The sequence below is a fragment of the Branchiostoma belcheri genome, unplaced genomic scaffold (genome assembly GCF_001625305.1).
Source record: "Branchiostoma belcheri isolate BF01 breed outbred unplaced genomic scaffold, Haploidv18h27 scaffold72, whole genome shotgun sequence".
NCBI lineage: Eukaryota > Metazoa > Chordata > Leptocardii > Amphioxiformes > Branchiostomatidae > Branchiostoma > Branchiostoma belcheri.
This window is the reverse complement of record NW_017804376.1, coordinates 312,034-329,242: the sequence shown is the minus strand read 5'-3', so window position 1 is coordinate 329,242 and position 17,209 is coordinate 312,034. Positions and strand designations below refer to the sequence as shown.

The window sequence follows — 17,209 nt, the reverse complement described above, 5'->3', positions numbered from 1 at the left end:
GAAGAGTGGTAAGTTGCCCGAAATGATGATGATGATAGCTAGAACATTTCCAAAGCTTACTTCACACACTTTGAAGCCTTTTTCCTGCCTTATTCCTGGCTTAAAGGCATCCAGTGCAGTTTTTAAGGCTTGAAAACCCAATTTTTCTAAGTCAATATTCTAGTCACTTATCTACATACTGAGTTGAAACCACACTATCCAAATGTAATTATTGACCCTCATGGAGCAAAAAGTCTGACGGAAAATGGTTACTGGAAGGGCCCTGGGCTGATTTTTAGGGTACCGCCCAGAAAATAAAGGACTCATCTTGGGGCTTGTTTCTGCAGTTTTAAATGCGAAAGTATGAGGTGCTGATTGAAATGAGCTAATGTGAAGCAGTATGTGTCAATATCACGAAGATTTCCTTATTCAGAATATTTCCAGTTTTGCTGCCATGAAATCGCATTGGATGCCTTTAAGACGTCACTAGCAGGTGACCCTGGCCTGCACTTTGGAGCGTTTGCCTTGCCCGAGGTGATTCCTTGCATGGCAATTTTTCGTATTGATTGCGGCAGAGACAAACATTTTTTTCTGCATCAGAGTGGAGAGAGAGGTCGCAGAACCCAGTGACCCCCACCTCCCACCAACGCACAATCAGCAAGAATTCTTCCACTCCAGATGCATTAGTTATCCTTGACTGATGAATGTCAATTAGTTGAGCACGCTGGGAGATTCAGGTGCTTCTCTTCTCAACAGCTGAACAGATACTGGCAGATGTGTTATTACCTTTGACAAGAAGGTTATGTGTGTGTGTATGTATGCATGTGTGTTTGCATGTATGTGGTTTAGCACAATACCTCAAGAAGCTTTTGATGGATTGTCATGAAACTTGATAGGTGGGTAGGTAAGTCTGTGAAAGTGTATCTCGATATATGTGTACTTTACAATATTAGGGTAAGACTGATACTTTTGTGTCTATGGAAACCTACCTCGGTAACGTCCATGACTTTGATGGCCGCCAACTGCCCAGTCTTGGTGTGGCGACCCTGCAAACAACAAAACAACAAACGTTTAATGATAAACAAACAAACAAACAAACAGATGCAAAAGAGCTCAAATATATGAGATAACAGTAACCGTCAATCAATCAGTAACCATACATTTATATGTTGTCTGTATAATATTGTCACAGTGGGAGTTATAGATTTTCAGTGCTGTATCAGGTCAATATTCTGACAAAGTTTACCATACATGTATATCTGTGAACTATGGATCTGATAAAATTGTTTGGTAGACTTTGATCAATGTAACAATGGGTATTTAAAACAAGCATAGTACTACATCTATTCAATAGTTCTTATCAGAGTTATTGCATACACAGATTTTACAATCAGCTGTGAGCCTTGTTGCAAAGTGCGCAGAGCAAGAACTTATTTTTTGATAGTCAATATTCAGGATGACAAGGCCTATATAGTATTGTATCCAGGGGGTCCCAAAACACTTCGCATAGAATAAGACTCATCCCAACAATGTATTATTTATAAACATCAGATAATAATTTACTATTTCCTTCTACCTTCCTCTGCCTTCTTGTTTTAACCTTTTCTTGCTGCCTTACCCAATAAACATCTAGCAATAGCCAACAGACAACTGGTAGTCAACGGCTACTTCAGTATGCTGAAGGTTAACCAATTCTGAAACACTGCATTGTTAAGGACCATTTCATATTCATAATGCCACTAATTTCCACACAGATACTGCTAGCATTAGCAAGTATTCAAGTATTTATTTTTTGATAGTCAATATTCAGGATGACAAGACCTATAATGTATAGTAGGGGTATCCAGGAGGTCCCAAAACAATTCACATACAATAAGACTCATCCCAACAATGTATAGATGACAGATAACAATTTACTACTTCCTTCCTATATACTGTTTTAACCTTTTCTTGCTGCCTACACCAACAGACAACTGGTAGCCAAACGGCTACTTCAGTATGCTAAAGGTTGTTAACCAAGTTTGAAGCACTGCATTGTTAAGGGCCATTTCATATTCATAATGCCACTAATTTCCAGTCGGATATCGTGCTGTGGGAATCGAAAGCCGTTCCTTCGCCAGCGGGGATGCGGTAAGCCGTAATCCCCGCGACTCTCCGAGAGGAGATACACACAGATGTAGGCTGACCTCATCCCTCATACATGCCAGTAAATACCAGGTATTCCCAGCAGAAATCTACAGGGGCCAGCACTACAAATTGGATTTGCATGCATATTCCCTGTACATCAGGGGGAAGCCTGGTTAGCAACCCTGGAACAACAACCAACCACACAACACAAGTCTCATCACTCCCAGCAGTGTTCGAAATACCTGTCTGCAATCTGCAGATAGATTTTCAAGATTGCAGAAGAAAAATTTATACAATCTGCAATTTTGCAGAAGGAAAAATTGGGATTTGGGGATCATTTGGCGCTCTTGGCCCCAAGGACAGACAACAGTTAAGCTCCTGTTCTGAAACAACAGGAGCTTCTTCACTAATTTACATCAACCTTGTCTTGACTTGTCTATCTTTTGTTTCCTTTTGGACTTCCAAATATTTGTCTTCACTAATTTGCATATCAATCAATAGTTCATGCTTATAAACTTGCAACATTGTAGTATAGAGGTTTGTGTATTTGCAGAAAGTATTTCCAAATTGCAGAACAAAATTTTGGCTCTTCTGCAATATTGCAGAGCGCTGAAAAAAAGTATTTCGACCACTGCTGTACATCAGGGGAAAGCTGGTTAGCAACCCTGGAAAAACAACCAACCACACAGGTCTCACTCACTCACAGTAACATTCAGGCAGGCTTGCACTATATAAGAACCCAATAAATTCGGCTAACGTAAACTACCAGGCCCCATTCTGTCCCTGACTACCGTGGTGGTAACATGGGCACAGGGCTCTTGAAGACACTTTGTGTTTGTAACATATTGAAGACAGATAAGGAATTTATGTACATGTACAGTCTGTTTTACAGAAAGAAGATAGCCTCACCTTACCCAGAATATAGTAATTACACCACTGTACTGTTTTGCCAAGGTTTGGTGGTGTTATAGATTGGCCGGCAGTTACTTGAACAGTTCTAACAGAGATCCAGTCTACATGTATACTAGTGCTGCTTTCTCATACTACCAAATTGACACCACAATTGCAACCCATATTTCTAGACTCACTTACTATCCAAGCTAATTCAGTTGTGAGGTTGCCATTTTAGATATCTATAATTAGAGGCTTTGATGAAATGTTGACAAGACAGTTTGAAAAATTGAAATTTGACCACAAAGTTGGTTTTCCAGAAACTGAAAGTTGCAGATAGTATTTTCTTGATTGATGTGACTCAGTTACAGCTATCCCGATCATTCTGCATGGTTTGATATTGTTAGTTTGAAAACGAGTATAGAAAAAACATTTGAATTTGTTCAAAAAGAGTGACAGTTATTATGCTAATCTGTCCCTGCCATTGTTTTCGGTGGCTGGACCGTATAGGATGTTTATTAGTTTATGTGGTTATGGGGGTCAATTCACTATTCAAGCTGCTGGAGAAGCCACAGTGGGGAGTACTTCCTTATTGCGTCGCCCTGGGCACCGAATCCTCCAGTTCCTAATAGCCCATATGGGCAATAACACAAACAAACCTGTCTATGGTAACCCACTCAAGGGACTGGAAGAAAGTAGTCATAGCACACAGGTGGTCACTATACACAGGATATTAAGGCTTAGATCAATGGGAAAAATAATTTAAGAAATCAGCAAAAAGGTGGAAACAATGGCCAGGTGGTCATTAAGAAAAGGTCACTGGACAGGTGGTCTCCTTGAAGAGGGTCGACTCGCAACATGATTGAGACAAAAATGGTTTCGAGATGTTTTATTGTCAAATGCTGTAAGCATCTTCAGTTCTGAGGTAAATGCATGCATGTATGCATGTTTGTATTGGTCACCAAGTTGTGCAACAGGGAGAATGTTAATTCATTGCAACGTTTAAAGGAAAATCTCCTGAAATTGAGACGTTTTCTCCAGCATTATCTTTACACTAACAATCAATTTTCTTTCAGAGGGAATATATCAAATTCTATGCATGTGTAGATATTATCCATAAAGTTATGTTAGTGTGGCCCAATAAAACAAACATATTTCATGGTGCTCTATTACTGTCCACTCATATCCCTTCCACAGCTATTATTATATAATAATATGGAAGTGTGGTGACTGCATAAGTGAGTTACATCTTCTATATATGAATAGGTATTGATCTGTATGGCTGTAAGACCTCTGCTATACTAATATCATAACATAAGGTCACACCAATTTAATTTCTTGGTTAACGGATTCGCCCGCTTAATTTTTTTCTGATTTGCAAATAAAAATAAAAATTCAGAATCAACTGCAAAATGCTCATATTTTGCCCTGAACAATTGAAAACAGTCCTTTTCATAATAGTTATTACAGTTATTCCATCTTTCAATGCAATGTTATCATTAAAAATTCAAAATTCATTGTTTCAATTTTGAACCAGCCTGGTGTGTTGACTTTATGGCTCCTATCATACCATTTTGGACCATAATAGGATGCCTAGGCCTGTTTTTATTTTTTTTTTTCGCCCGCCCGCTCCATTATTTTTCTAGAAAAATCCGTTAACCAAGAAATTAAATTGGTGTGGCCTAAGAGCGGATTGTACCTATTGATTGAGTCAAAACACTCTGCGTCCATTCTAATAATGGTCTGAAAACACTCTAATAACAGTGGGCTAACAAAATGTATATTAAGCATAGCCTTATGAAAAGTGATATGATGGATAGAGCTATTACAGACTTATTAAAGCTGCAAAATAAATTAGGAAACCCCAATTCATGTAGATGCCTTTGTGGGAATAGGTTCGGGCATGAGTTACACTGTGTATGGAAGCAAATTGCCCTGGGTGCATTATAGTATACATGTGGCAAGAGCTTTAATCTAGGAAATGATATTAGAGGGTAATGAATATGGTTGGTATGCCTGTGTGCGTGGGGCATGATTTTATTACCCTTTTCCACTGCTACTGGAAAGTTCATCAGTGAAGAGCAGTGCTCTAGGCGACGTGAATTTTTTTCTGTCATCTCAATTTTGTTTGACGTAATATCATGTCGAGTGTGAGGCGCAAGAATCCTAGGGGGGGGGGGTGCAGGGGCAAGCTCCCCAAGGAAAATGTTGATATCTTGACTCTGTAACTTCTAAGACACTATTTCCTGCATTTTGAGGGGCAAATTTTGCTGGAAGGCTAAGCTTAGTTAAATGGCATCCCTATATCTTCACACACCGATTTTTGGAGTGGTGGTTTACCAGTTATGCAAAACAAACAAAACAAAAAAAAACTACCCTGACCAATCAATTCTCACCTTTTCCAAACAACAACAACGACCTACGCAGCCATGGTCGGGAAAAATTGGCGACGCAGACAACTAATTTGCCTCGTCTGTTGCTTTACCTAAACAATATTCATCCTACTGTTGTAACATGTCTCTGTGCCCAAGTCACAATCGCATTAAGGACAGCCATCTTCTGTATTTGTTCAAGAAGTAATGCAATCTGTGAGACATGGCCAGAGACATCATTCGGTAATCCTTGCCTTTTTCTACCATGTTTGGGCCCCTGCATTGCCAGGATGGGAACTGAAATTACGTTAGAGTCCAATTTCAAATTGACCTTGTGTTGTGACGCAATTCCCTACTCCAGGGTAACATGTTGTATTCCAAGGCACATACGGGTATGACTGGTGATACATAATGTAAAATCAGGTACAGATACTGAGGTTTAACTACAGGTCTGGACCTGAAAGTTTGGTCCTCAATGATGACAGAAATATGAAAAACTAGAAAAGTAACATTTGCAAAGCAAATGTGTAATGTTTACCATTCGCATATGGTCTGCTCTGGTAATTTTTTCTCCAAACACATATATGGTGACAGGAGTCTAAATCCATCCTGCTATAAAATTGCAACATGATGTAACCCAACACTAGTTACCATGGTGACAGACGTCTGGTTCAGGTCATTGACCTGTTTGGAGAAGAAGAAACAGAGCAAAAACAATGTGTTATCCTTCTGCGAATGTAAACCTAAAAATAGTTGACAGACTTCAGGTATCTCATGCAGAGAACCAAAGATTTTGAGAGGATCAATGACAAAATCAAAGATGGTGCTGATTTTAATTCTCATACAATATTTATTCATCCTTACACTGTGAAGATATTATCCTTCTCGAAACGGCGCCGCTATTAACTGAATACTTGAGCGTCATGCCCTGATGAAAACCAAACGACCCACCAGTACTCGACAGTGACACTGAGGGAAAAATGTGAGAACCCCTGCAGAGCAGACCTTTTAATGTTAACCCTGAATTGAGACTGAAATCAATTAACTGCTGAGTGCAATTACAGCTTCCTCATGACCTTTTGGCTGCTATTTGCACAAGGCAGGAAATATTAATGAATTAGACAACAGCTCGCAGAATTAGTTCCTGTTTTTTTTTAAATGAATCCACAGATGGCTTGTTTTAAGGGACAAATGTTGATCATGGTTTGTGTTGCTTAATGACTTTCTTGCCCCCTAGCTGCTTTATAGAGAACTGCAGTAGCCAATATCATGGATATAACTTTATAAGGAGTAGAGACTCTATATTCCCTAAAGGCCTCTAAAATGGCAGCTCTAAAACTAATTCAGCTACAAAGATGTCAAAATAATGGGAAAGGTGGAAATTTACTATCAAATGTCCAGACATCCAAGACTAAAAGATCAGTATCTCCTTTAAGTGCATTTGTCTGGGCCATCAGCTACCTTTGAGAAGGTAAATAGGTCGGTATTATGTTTCTAGTCGCACATAAAATATCAGTGATCTTACGCACACCTTTTGAAATAGAGGACATTGGCTGTTGTGATATTAGACATCATGTCGCCAATCTGTCCATTGCTCAAGTACAATGCAGACATTGGGGCATACAGAGTTTATCTGACTGAGGACATCTACAGAACTATTCCCTCTACAACCACCCAACAGATAAATTATCATAGTATTGACATCTAGTCAAAAAGTTATGAAGTTAAGAAGTATCCATGTGAAATTAACCGAGGATGTTATCCTAAAAAAGGCGACACAACATTCAACTGCATCTTCAATGTCTTTATCATTGTCAGTACGTTTATCTATAAGATGTCAAGACACGTGGAATTCTCTACTCTTATCACCAAAAACAGCGACAAAATGCAATGTAAGTTTATTTTAAGACATCTATGATAAAAGTCTGGTGCCACGCGTAGCAGCATCTATGGTAATAAAAGGCAGTTAAGTATCCGCTTTGCCTAAGGGAGATGTCTTTGATGTATAGAAAGCTTTAGACATCCCTGGTTCTGAATAGCTATTCTTTCTTGTTCCCTTTTTAGAAAAATAATTGCTAGGACACATGCTGAAATATAAGTCTGTCCTCGTTTTTTGGACAGTTGCCATCGATGTTCCAGAGTTATAACCTTGTATAGGCATGTGTTCAAGCTTTTCATACTAATTTCGAACACAAACAGTCTGTATTCAAACTGTTTAATGGCAGAAATAGACATGCCTTTATGGGTGGTAACAACAAAAACCTCCACAAATAGATAACAAATTAAGGCAAACAGTTTTCGCTGACAACTGATGAGCAGAGGTTACGTGAAGTCAGAGGGGTTACCTGAAGTCAAATCAGCTAATCAAATATATATATGGTTGTAAGGAAAAAAACTGGGCAATGGTGTATAGTGTTAAATGGCCCTGTCCTTGGTGCTGAACATCTAATACACACAAACACACTATGTCCTTTCCTGTTTGTCATTCTAGCTTCCAAATGCTTTCCAAACAAGCTGTATTTCTCACTGAAATAACTTTGCAGTTCAAAGTCAGAAACCCTGGTTCACAACTGCCAAGTATCTTTTCAAAACTATGTAGAAAATCTTGCAAGAATTTCGTCTACGGTACTGATCATTTAAACTGAAAAAAAAGCAATTTCAACCATGTCATTGTTTGTATTGACTTAACACACCTGGGAGGGACAAGGCCTTTGGTAGGTGATAACATCAGTGTAGCTAGGGACCAGTCAAGTTTGTTCAGTCCACAGTTGAGAGGTAACCAGACAACCACAACAAAAATACTCGTGTCTCCACTACACAACACAAAGGGTGGCCTACTTCACGTCACGTCATCAGTCAACATCAAATAGATGGAAGCTCCAGTTTCAGGGACGTACACGTACGCCACTCTTGTCCTTTTCTCCCAGTTCTCAGACATATTTTCCCAACTAAGGCCAAGGAAAATTAAGGCCAAGGAAATACCTTTCTGTCTGTAATTCTGTCTTTGTTGGTTGGCTGGTTGGTTGGTTAGTTCGGAACAAATTTCAAATATTTTCCAATTCAAAGGAAAATACCTTCCTGCTTGCATTTCTTTCTAATTGTTGGTTGGCTGGTTGGTTGGTTAGATACTTTGCAAAAAAAGCAAATAAACTAATTCAGCATTTTCAATTCAAAGAAAGAGACCCCCAACCTGCTTGCATTTCTTTCTGCTTGTTTTTTTATACAAATTTACATTTGCCACCCTTTTCTATAAAATTCAGGTGTTTTTTTACGAATGAACAACAAACCATAAACTGAGTAGTCAGTGCATGGATAAAAGATAACTATGCTTTCAACCTTTTAGTAGCTTTACAACAAGAAGTTTTACCAGAAGTGCAATAATGCTGGCATGGTCAGTATCAATGAATAACGACCTTTATAGCACATTTTTGCCACACTGGGCTAAGTACAGGTCAAAACAAAACATGATAAACAGATATTTACAACATAAAACCAGCTATCATTACATAAATTCAACTTCTCCTCGCTTCTCAGTTATAGTAGAGATAAAGGAACAGATATACTTGTCGATGGAAAGTTTTTATAGTTGCATTAGCAATACTTTTCTGTCAGAGGTACAGAGAAGAAAGACAAATCCAATATCCTGACAGGCGCCATCCACAAAATCAAGTTTGCGTGGCCTGTCTAAATCTCTAATCAATCCATGTCCCAAGGTCAAACACCTTTGGCTCTATTTACCAACCATAACAATGCGCTGATGTCTTTTTCTCTCAAGGTCGCAGAGAACAAAGGACAATAACGTTCGCCTTGACTTCTGGCCTGCCATTCTGTGTTCGCTGTGGCGTGACCCCCAGACAGACAACTTGTTTGCTATTGTTTGCTCCTGACACATACAGGCAAGTGGCTGCCTCTCGTCATGGGGACAATTAGAAGCTGAAAGACATTTGACTCTGAGTGTGATTCAACATCAATGGCAATGTTCGGTGTCGCACCATCTTACTGCTAACATCTCTAGCGTTGACATGAGGGCTATATAAGGCAACAGCGAGGAAAAAAAACGGGACGGTAGCACTTGTAACAGCCTGTCCCCATATTTTTCAGTTGACTGAGGACCACTTGTTCTTGCTTGGCTGTCAACGATGATGACAAACAGTTTGTGTTTCGTCTGACAGCAAATTGCTTCCTGGAGAAAGCAAGGTCACGCGACTCACCTGTTATATAGTGTGGTAATGGGCTTCCAAGAAACCACACCACTCCTTTCACTTGGTTTTCTGGTTGACAAGTACCTTTTGGTTAAACAACAGCTGCAAGCTTGTGTTTGCAACTCACTCACATTTCTTTGTAAAGGATTACACTTTGTTCTGATCATACTAACAGAACTTGACTCTGTACTCTGTAGTGTACTGTAAAACAAGTTGTTGCGGTTAGCCTTCTTAAAACTAGCATGAAATGAGAGTTCATGAATGTTGCTGTCATCGCAAATGTGTGATACAATTATGATAACCTTCTTATCGATGTATTATTGAAACATGGATTATGGCGACACTAAATGTTATGATAATACTAACAGAAATTGACTCTATAATGTACTGTCAAATAAGTTGTTGCAGTTAGCCTTCTTAAAACTAGCACGAAGTGAGAGTTCGAATGTTGCTGTCATCGCAAATGCGTGATACAATTATGATAACCTTCTTATCAACGTCTTGCTGAAACACGGATTATGCTGACCTTGAATGTGGGACAGAGTAAGTAACTATAGCCAAGGACGCGAATACCAGACGGACATGTATGTTAAGTATGAGGGTTAATCACACAAATAGACGAGTCCCCAAACATCAGTACAGCCTGGTCTTGTATTATGCCTGGGGAAACCAGAAGCTGAAAGCACCCAGCATGTGGCTGAGCAGTGTTCGAAATACCTGCCTGCAGTCTGCAATCTGCAGATAGATTTTCAAGATTGCAGAAGAAAAAATTATACAATCTGCAATTTTGCAGAAGGAAAAATAGGCTCCAGATTCATTAGTTTTCAATTTAGCAAACTAAAACTTCCAGGCCCCAGGGACAGACTGTTCTGAAACAACAGGAACTTCTTCACTAATTTGCATCATCCTTGTCTTGACTTGTCTAACTTTTGTTTCCTTTTGGACTTCCAAAAAATTGTCTTCACTAATTTGCATATCAATCAATAGTTCATGTTTATAAACTTGCAAGATCGTAGCATAGAGGCTTGTGTATTTGCAGAAAGTATTTCCAAATTGCAGAACAAAATGTTGACTCTTCTGCAATATTGCAGATTACTGAAAAAAAAGGATTTCGACCACTGACCCAGCATGTGGCTGAGGATTTCCTGAGCTGAGATAATCCCTCCCCTTCAGGCAAGGTCTGCTCTCCACTGAAGGACAGGGTGGATTAGGCAAGTAACCAAATCCCGGTGCAGCAAACAGGCTGTCTCGGCTTACTGTGTTTTTTATATGCACGTTTCACATGATTATCATTCACTGTCATCATTTTGAAACACAAGACAACAAACTGTGATACATTTTTCTTGTAATGTAATGTAAGATGTCTCTGTTATTGTTTTTTTTTTATAAAAGATGTCTCTGTTGTTTTTTTATAAAAGATGTCTCTGTTTTTGTTTTTTTTATAAAAGATGTCTCTGTTGTTGTTTTTTTAATAAAATGTCTCTGTTGTTCAAGTTGTTGTTTTTAAAAGCTCAAAGTTCAATACAGAACCCGGAAGTTCTTACTCAAAAGCTACGTTTCCCTTGAAGATATTTCATTATTGGCTATTGTAGAGAGGGATTTCTATGACAAAGCAAACCCTTTTAATCTGTTTTGACAAATAAAGCCAGCTAAAAAGCAGCTAGTCTATCTTTAAGTCTACAAACAGCAGTTGAAATCCTTAAATCCTTCAACAATCACAGCAGGAGGGCCATATATAAGCCTTAACCTTAACCAAGGACAGCAAGGACATGACTGGACTGTTTGAACAAAGTAGTGCAGGAATAGAAGAGGTTGCATGAAAATACTTGTGTGTTTATGCATTTGTGTCTCACTATGGTATGTTCTATTGTCAAAGTCACTTCTTTTGAAAGAAAGCAAGCTTTGCAGTGCAGTTTTTTTTTTCACGAGTTAGTTGTGTTTGACCTGCAATTGTTACATACATCTATCACTACCCAGCTTTTCAGGTTGCTAAATGTACTGTGACAACAAATCGCTTCAAGAACTAAAGAGCGAGCTCTAGAAATACGAACGCAGGAAGAGAGCCCATCAATCATCGCGATTGTGTTGAAACTTGTGGACAAGCCTTTAGGGGATGTAGAAAGATGGAGAACACTCTTTCAGAATGATCATTGTAACAACATTTACATGATGTACCAAAAAGCAGGACTTAAAATACTGGGTGCACATCCACTTTGTGCATACAAAATTAGACCTATGCACTTGACTTTATCTGTGGATACACCAGTATTTGTGTAGACTTCAGGGGATATAGAAAGATGGAGAATACTCTTTCAGCTCATCATAACAACATTTACATAATGATTGTATCAAAAAGCTGGACTCGAAATACTGGAGTATTCACTTGAGTTTTAACTGTGGATACACAAGTATTTGTTTAGGGTTTCATATGTAATTCTATCTGTGCATCAAAATTTTTTGCCTGGTGCACCTATTCCCCTATTAATTTGCACAACTACACACATACACATCCAAAATTGGAGCTAATCATTTGACTTTTATCTGTGGATACACAAGTATTTGTTTGGGGTTACATATGTAATTCTATCTGTGCATCAAAATTTTTTGGCTGGTGCACCTATTCCCTTATTAATTTCAAGGACGGCTTCTACAGATATGTCCCATAACAGGCTTTCTTGGATTAGTTGGGGTAAGAAGAAGACATTGCATTAGTTTCAACCTTTACAGATACTCAAACAAAGCTATATGAACCGTTTATCATGTTTATACACGTACAGACTAGTGAAAATAAATGCCAGTCAAAATGAGAACACAGTGCAGCTTCGGCAGAATAGCTCCGAGTCGAATTTGCAGTTGCCAAGTCTGAAATTATACCTGTTCATCTTGATCACTCCGTGCCGCATAAACAGTTAATATTTTATAAAGAATTCATTACAAAACAAAATGGCAGTCATAAGTCAGCGTCAGGCTAGTTTTGCAATGCACGGAGATGATTATTGCACTTTTAACACATGCAAAGAGGAAAATCATCAATATTATATTTTTTCAAGTTCCAAAAATATAACACCATTACACCAGATGTCAATACGGATGATGATATGAAACACAATACATTTCTATATATTTCGTTTTTAGTAGATAGGAATTTTATTACCAAAAATAAAAATGTTACTGCAATCTTCAAGCTCAACATCTTTTGTAAATCTTTCCCATAATCCTTTGCTTCTGTTCCTCTTCTTGTGCATTTTTCGCTCAGTGCATATCTCAACTTCAGTTCTTTTCAATAGTACTTTAAACTTAAAGTCTAAAAATTGCTTTCCAAAAAGCATTTAATTCCCAACATTGTTTCCAATATCTGTTGTATATCTTTCCCATAACCCTTTGCTTCTGTTCCCCTTCTTCACTCAGTGCATAGACCTCAACTCCCACTTCTTTTCTATAGTACTTTATGGTCTAAAAAAATAGCTTCACAAAAAGCGTTGAATTCCAGACATTGTTTCTAATAGCTGACGTAAATCTTTCCCATAATCCTTTGCCTGACATCTGTTCCTCTTCTTGTGCATTTTTCGCTCAGTGCATATATCTGAACTCCTACTTCTTTTCTACAGTACTTTACGGTCTAAAAAAATAGCTTCACAAAAAGCTTTCAATTCCTGAGGTTGTTTCCTATCGTGCCTTCCAGACACAGTGCCACCTCTGGAGCACCGAGCTAAGAATGTTGGGAGTGACATCATCCCTCTATGACAGCCAGGTATAGAAACATGACCTCATCCACACAGCAAGCTGTTGATGATGATGTAATGCCCAGGGCCTATCTAACTCCTACAGAAGTGTGTTTATTGTGAGACAGTGCACCTACAGAGACTGTGTCTACCTATAGACACTGCCTGCTAGTTGACAGGGTTACTGAGCAATCTTTTCTGACAGAAACAGGGAAGGGAATACTGGAAAGTACCACCTAGGGTTCAAACATATACAAACATCTGTCATCACTGCTGATAGCTGATCTTCAGGGTTCACGCTCCGAGTTCACTCTGCCAAGTTCACAACTCACAACACATCCTGTGTGTGGGGAACACAGTGTTCTCGCCAGGCCTTTTGACCCTATGCTCCCTATGCTGTGATTTGGACCCCCTATGCTGTGATTTGGACCCCTATGCTGTCTTTCAACCAGCATAGGGTTCTTTTTTGGGGGAGAACCTTCCCAGTAGTGATGCATACCTAAACCCAATTTTAGGTTCAGGTCCGGATTCAAGTCCAGAGGTTTAGGTTCAGTTCCGGACTTGTAAGTCCGGACCTAAACCCAAAATTGCATGTTGGCAACCTTGCAATGTTGTCTGGGTGAAATTTGGCCATATAACATGGAGGCCGGTACTTGACGATGCCCAATGGCAATGTTTTCTTTGTTTTGCAGCAAAGATTTTGCAATCTACAGAAGGTTTTAGGTGGTTTGGAAAGAAAAGGGGTATGTGAAATGGTCTTTTATAGTAATAAGTCCGGACTTGGTTCTTGACTTTTAGGTTTTTTTGGACTTGAACCTAAACATTCTTACAAGTCCGGATTCAAGTCCAGTGAACCGGTATGCATCACTAAATCCCAGTCATATGTCCTCTCTCAATCTGCCACTGATTTACCATGATGGGTCTGAAACGAAACCTCCGAGACCTCTTATATATTATGCTTGGCCACATGTCGAATCAATTACGGACAAGCATTATAACGCCGGGCGGCAAACACGATTATATTCCGTGATTCGGACTCAAATGGCCGGCCGCCGCTGCCTGCATGATGAGATTGGAAATGGAGGTCAAAGGTCAGGGCTCAAGTTCGTCGGGCGGGGTATATGTCAGGATGAAGGACACCTGATATTAGGAGATAAGACTCTTCATTTATCAGGAGGCATGATCTCAGTACACAGGGAAGGAAGGAGTTTCATCACACTGGACAACAAGCTGGAGTTTTACAGGGCTCAAGGTGTGAGTCTAACCTTTAGGCCACACCAATTTAATTAGTTGGTTCTCAGATTCGCCCACTTCATTTTTTTCTGATTTGCAAAAAAAGAATCAGGTTACAAAATGTTCCAAATTTTGTCCCAGTTGTAGAAAGCTCCTCATTATAAAAATTATACACAAGCATGGTATGTTGACTTCATGGCTGCTATCATAGCTTTTGGAGCTATCATAGGAGGCCTCTGTCTGTTTTTATTTATTTATTTTTTTTGCGATGTACCTACGTACACAGTTAGAACTACTTTCAATTCTGGTATGAAAGTTAGAGCCATTTAAAATGAGAAGAGACATGGAACATACAGACATGTCCAAGGTCATGTTCTCTGCTGTCAATCACAGTAGGAGCAGACTGACCTGTTCATTCACCTTAATTGTAGGGCATGTTGACAACCAAAACAACATCTACTGTTTCAGACCTGTAGTTATCACTTCTGATAAGGCCCAGTCATGTCAACAGGTAGTGTTACAGCAAAAATATAGACACTAATTTGTCTCTGGGAATAACATGTTACTCTTTTCTTGAATTACACTGCAGTGAAATTTAATTTGGACCACAATACAAGTGTTTAGACTGAACTTATTTTGTTGTTTGACTTTTGGGACGTATAGCTAAAAATAGTAAAATACAGGCACTAAATTGTCTCTGGGAATAACATGTTACTCTTTTCTTGAATTACACTGCAGTGAAATTCAATTTGGACCACAATATAGGTGTTTAGACTGAACCTATTTTGTTGTTTGACTTTTGGGATGTCCAGAATTCTAGATATCGCATGTGCACTTGCTCTCAGGGACTGTACGCATTTCCTGATGTTTCAGTGAAATTTAATTTGGACCACAATACAAGTATTTAGACTGAACCTATTTTGTTGTTTAACTGTTGGGATGTGCAGAATTCAAGAAATTGCATGTATATACTTGTTCTCAGTGACTGTCCATGTTTCTTGATGTTTCTACTGCCCTGCTTATATGTAACTTCTCCCTCAAAATGACTCCATCATACCTCATACGAGATACTTATCCCAGGGAAGACATTTCAAAGAGGCAGAAGAGCATAACTTAAGGCTTAAGTGCCCCACGCTAAGAAGGTGCTACCTTAAAAGGCAATACTCTGGGCGGTCAATAAAATGTGCTTCCCACGCAGCAATTAAATTGCAGCCTCCCAATTCAGGAGGTATTCTGAACAGATTGCCCAATTCCTTTCGATTCTAAAAGGGTCCACTTTCCAACATTTAGGGAAGAGATATTTACACGTGTCCCTATGACCACATACATGTACTCAGGATACTCTAGGTGGTTTCTATCTGATACTGAATCATCTCGTGGATTCAGGGTCCACACATCTAAGATTACATCTTGTTCGTCTGTGCTTTCAAGCTATAGAGGGGGCATAAATAAGGACCACAAATCAGGATGAAGACCACAGAATGGTGCACAACCCCGATTTATAGGGAGCCCGCCGATCTCAAAGGACACGTCAATGCCCCTTAGCTCCGTCTTCAAAGTGCCTCCGCCCACACGCTCCTTTGAGGCAGAAAGCGAAGATTTTGCACAAAAAAAGTTGGAGGTGCGTAGGCGGAACTACGGGGCTTCTTGCCTTAGCTCGAGATGGGCACTCTTTCTTATCTCCATCTTTAAAATTTCTCTGGACCCCGAGGGAGTGGCAAAAGCTTCTTTTAGGCCGCCACAGTAAATCTTCGTCAAACTTTAAAAAGATCTGCAACCAGACAAGGAGATTGGTCAGCATATTTCTTCTATGAGTATCAACTGGTCAAGCTGAGAAGTATAACAAATGTACCACTTTTTCTAATGGAGTACAGTAGTCATTATAATTATGCTGTAGCAGACTATTTTAGCTTTTAAATGTACAGAAATAACTGCAGAAAGACATTACAACAGATCACCCACCAAGCAATGCCGCAAAACTGTGTCAGCCAAATTGGACATGTAGAGCTATCTTGCAATCTAGGCAGAGAAAATGTTCCCTCATCATCCAATTTGGCAATTTCTGTGCTCTCTCGGACTTAGCAGTAAGTGCTTTTCTGGTAATGCAATGGTTTGTTCTCTAAGACACTGTTGAAGCAAATTGTTCCTTCTGTGATTTTGTACTCTTGTGATTCCGTCGCTTTTGATTGAGTTTGGATGGTCCTCGAACATTCTAGACAGAAAGGTAGGAAGATGCATGTGCTTGATAAGCTTTAGTGTGCGCCCAAATGTTGCCAGAATAACTACCTTTACACCGGATTGTTGTCCTAGCCATTCACAGTTAGACTGGGTAATGCCTTCCCCAAATGCCACACACTCACACGGCAATAAAGACACAGCAAGAGAGATGGGCACTATCGATCAGACTGAACTCTGGAGTATCTATTTATCAATTGCCGCTGGACTCCATTTGTATCATGCAGACTTTCTGTATGTTTAAACCGTATCAAGCAGAACAAGGATGGGCATAAACATAAAAGAACTTGATTTCTTAGAAACCAGTATATTGATTTTACAATAGAAAGGTACAGCTTATAAGCAAACTAGAAAGGTAACATTTGCAAAGGAAATGCATAATGTTTACCTTCAAATATGGTCTACTCTGTTAATTCTTACTCAAACACATTCATAATATTTATATATA

At 39.2% G+C, this 17,209-nt stretch overlaps 1 protein-coding gene across 5 annotated transcripts in view; it reads right to left on the bottom strand.

Moving 5' to 3' along the window:
- LOC109485061 (mitogen-activated protein kinase kinase kinase kinase 4-like) overlaps window positions 1-17,209 on the bottom strand; it is a 74,152-nt gene that overhangs the window by 37,395 nt on the left and 19,548 nt on the right. For all 5 annotated transcript variants that reach the window (XM_019788484.1, XM_019788489.1, XM_019788486.1 and 2 more), the window contains exon 3: window positions 969-1,025. In XM_019788484.1, the coding sequence (XP_019644043.1) occupies window positions 969-1,025 (57 nt within the window). The remainder of the gene's footprint in view (window positions 1-968; window positions 1,026-17,209) is intronic.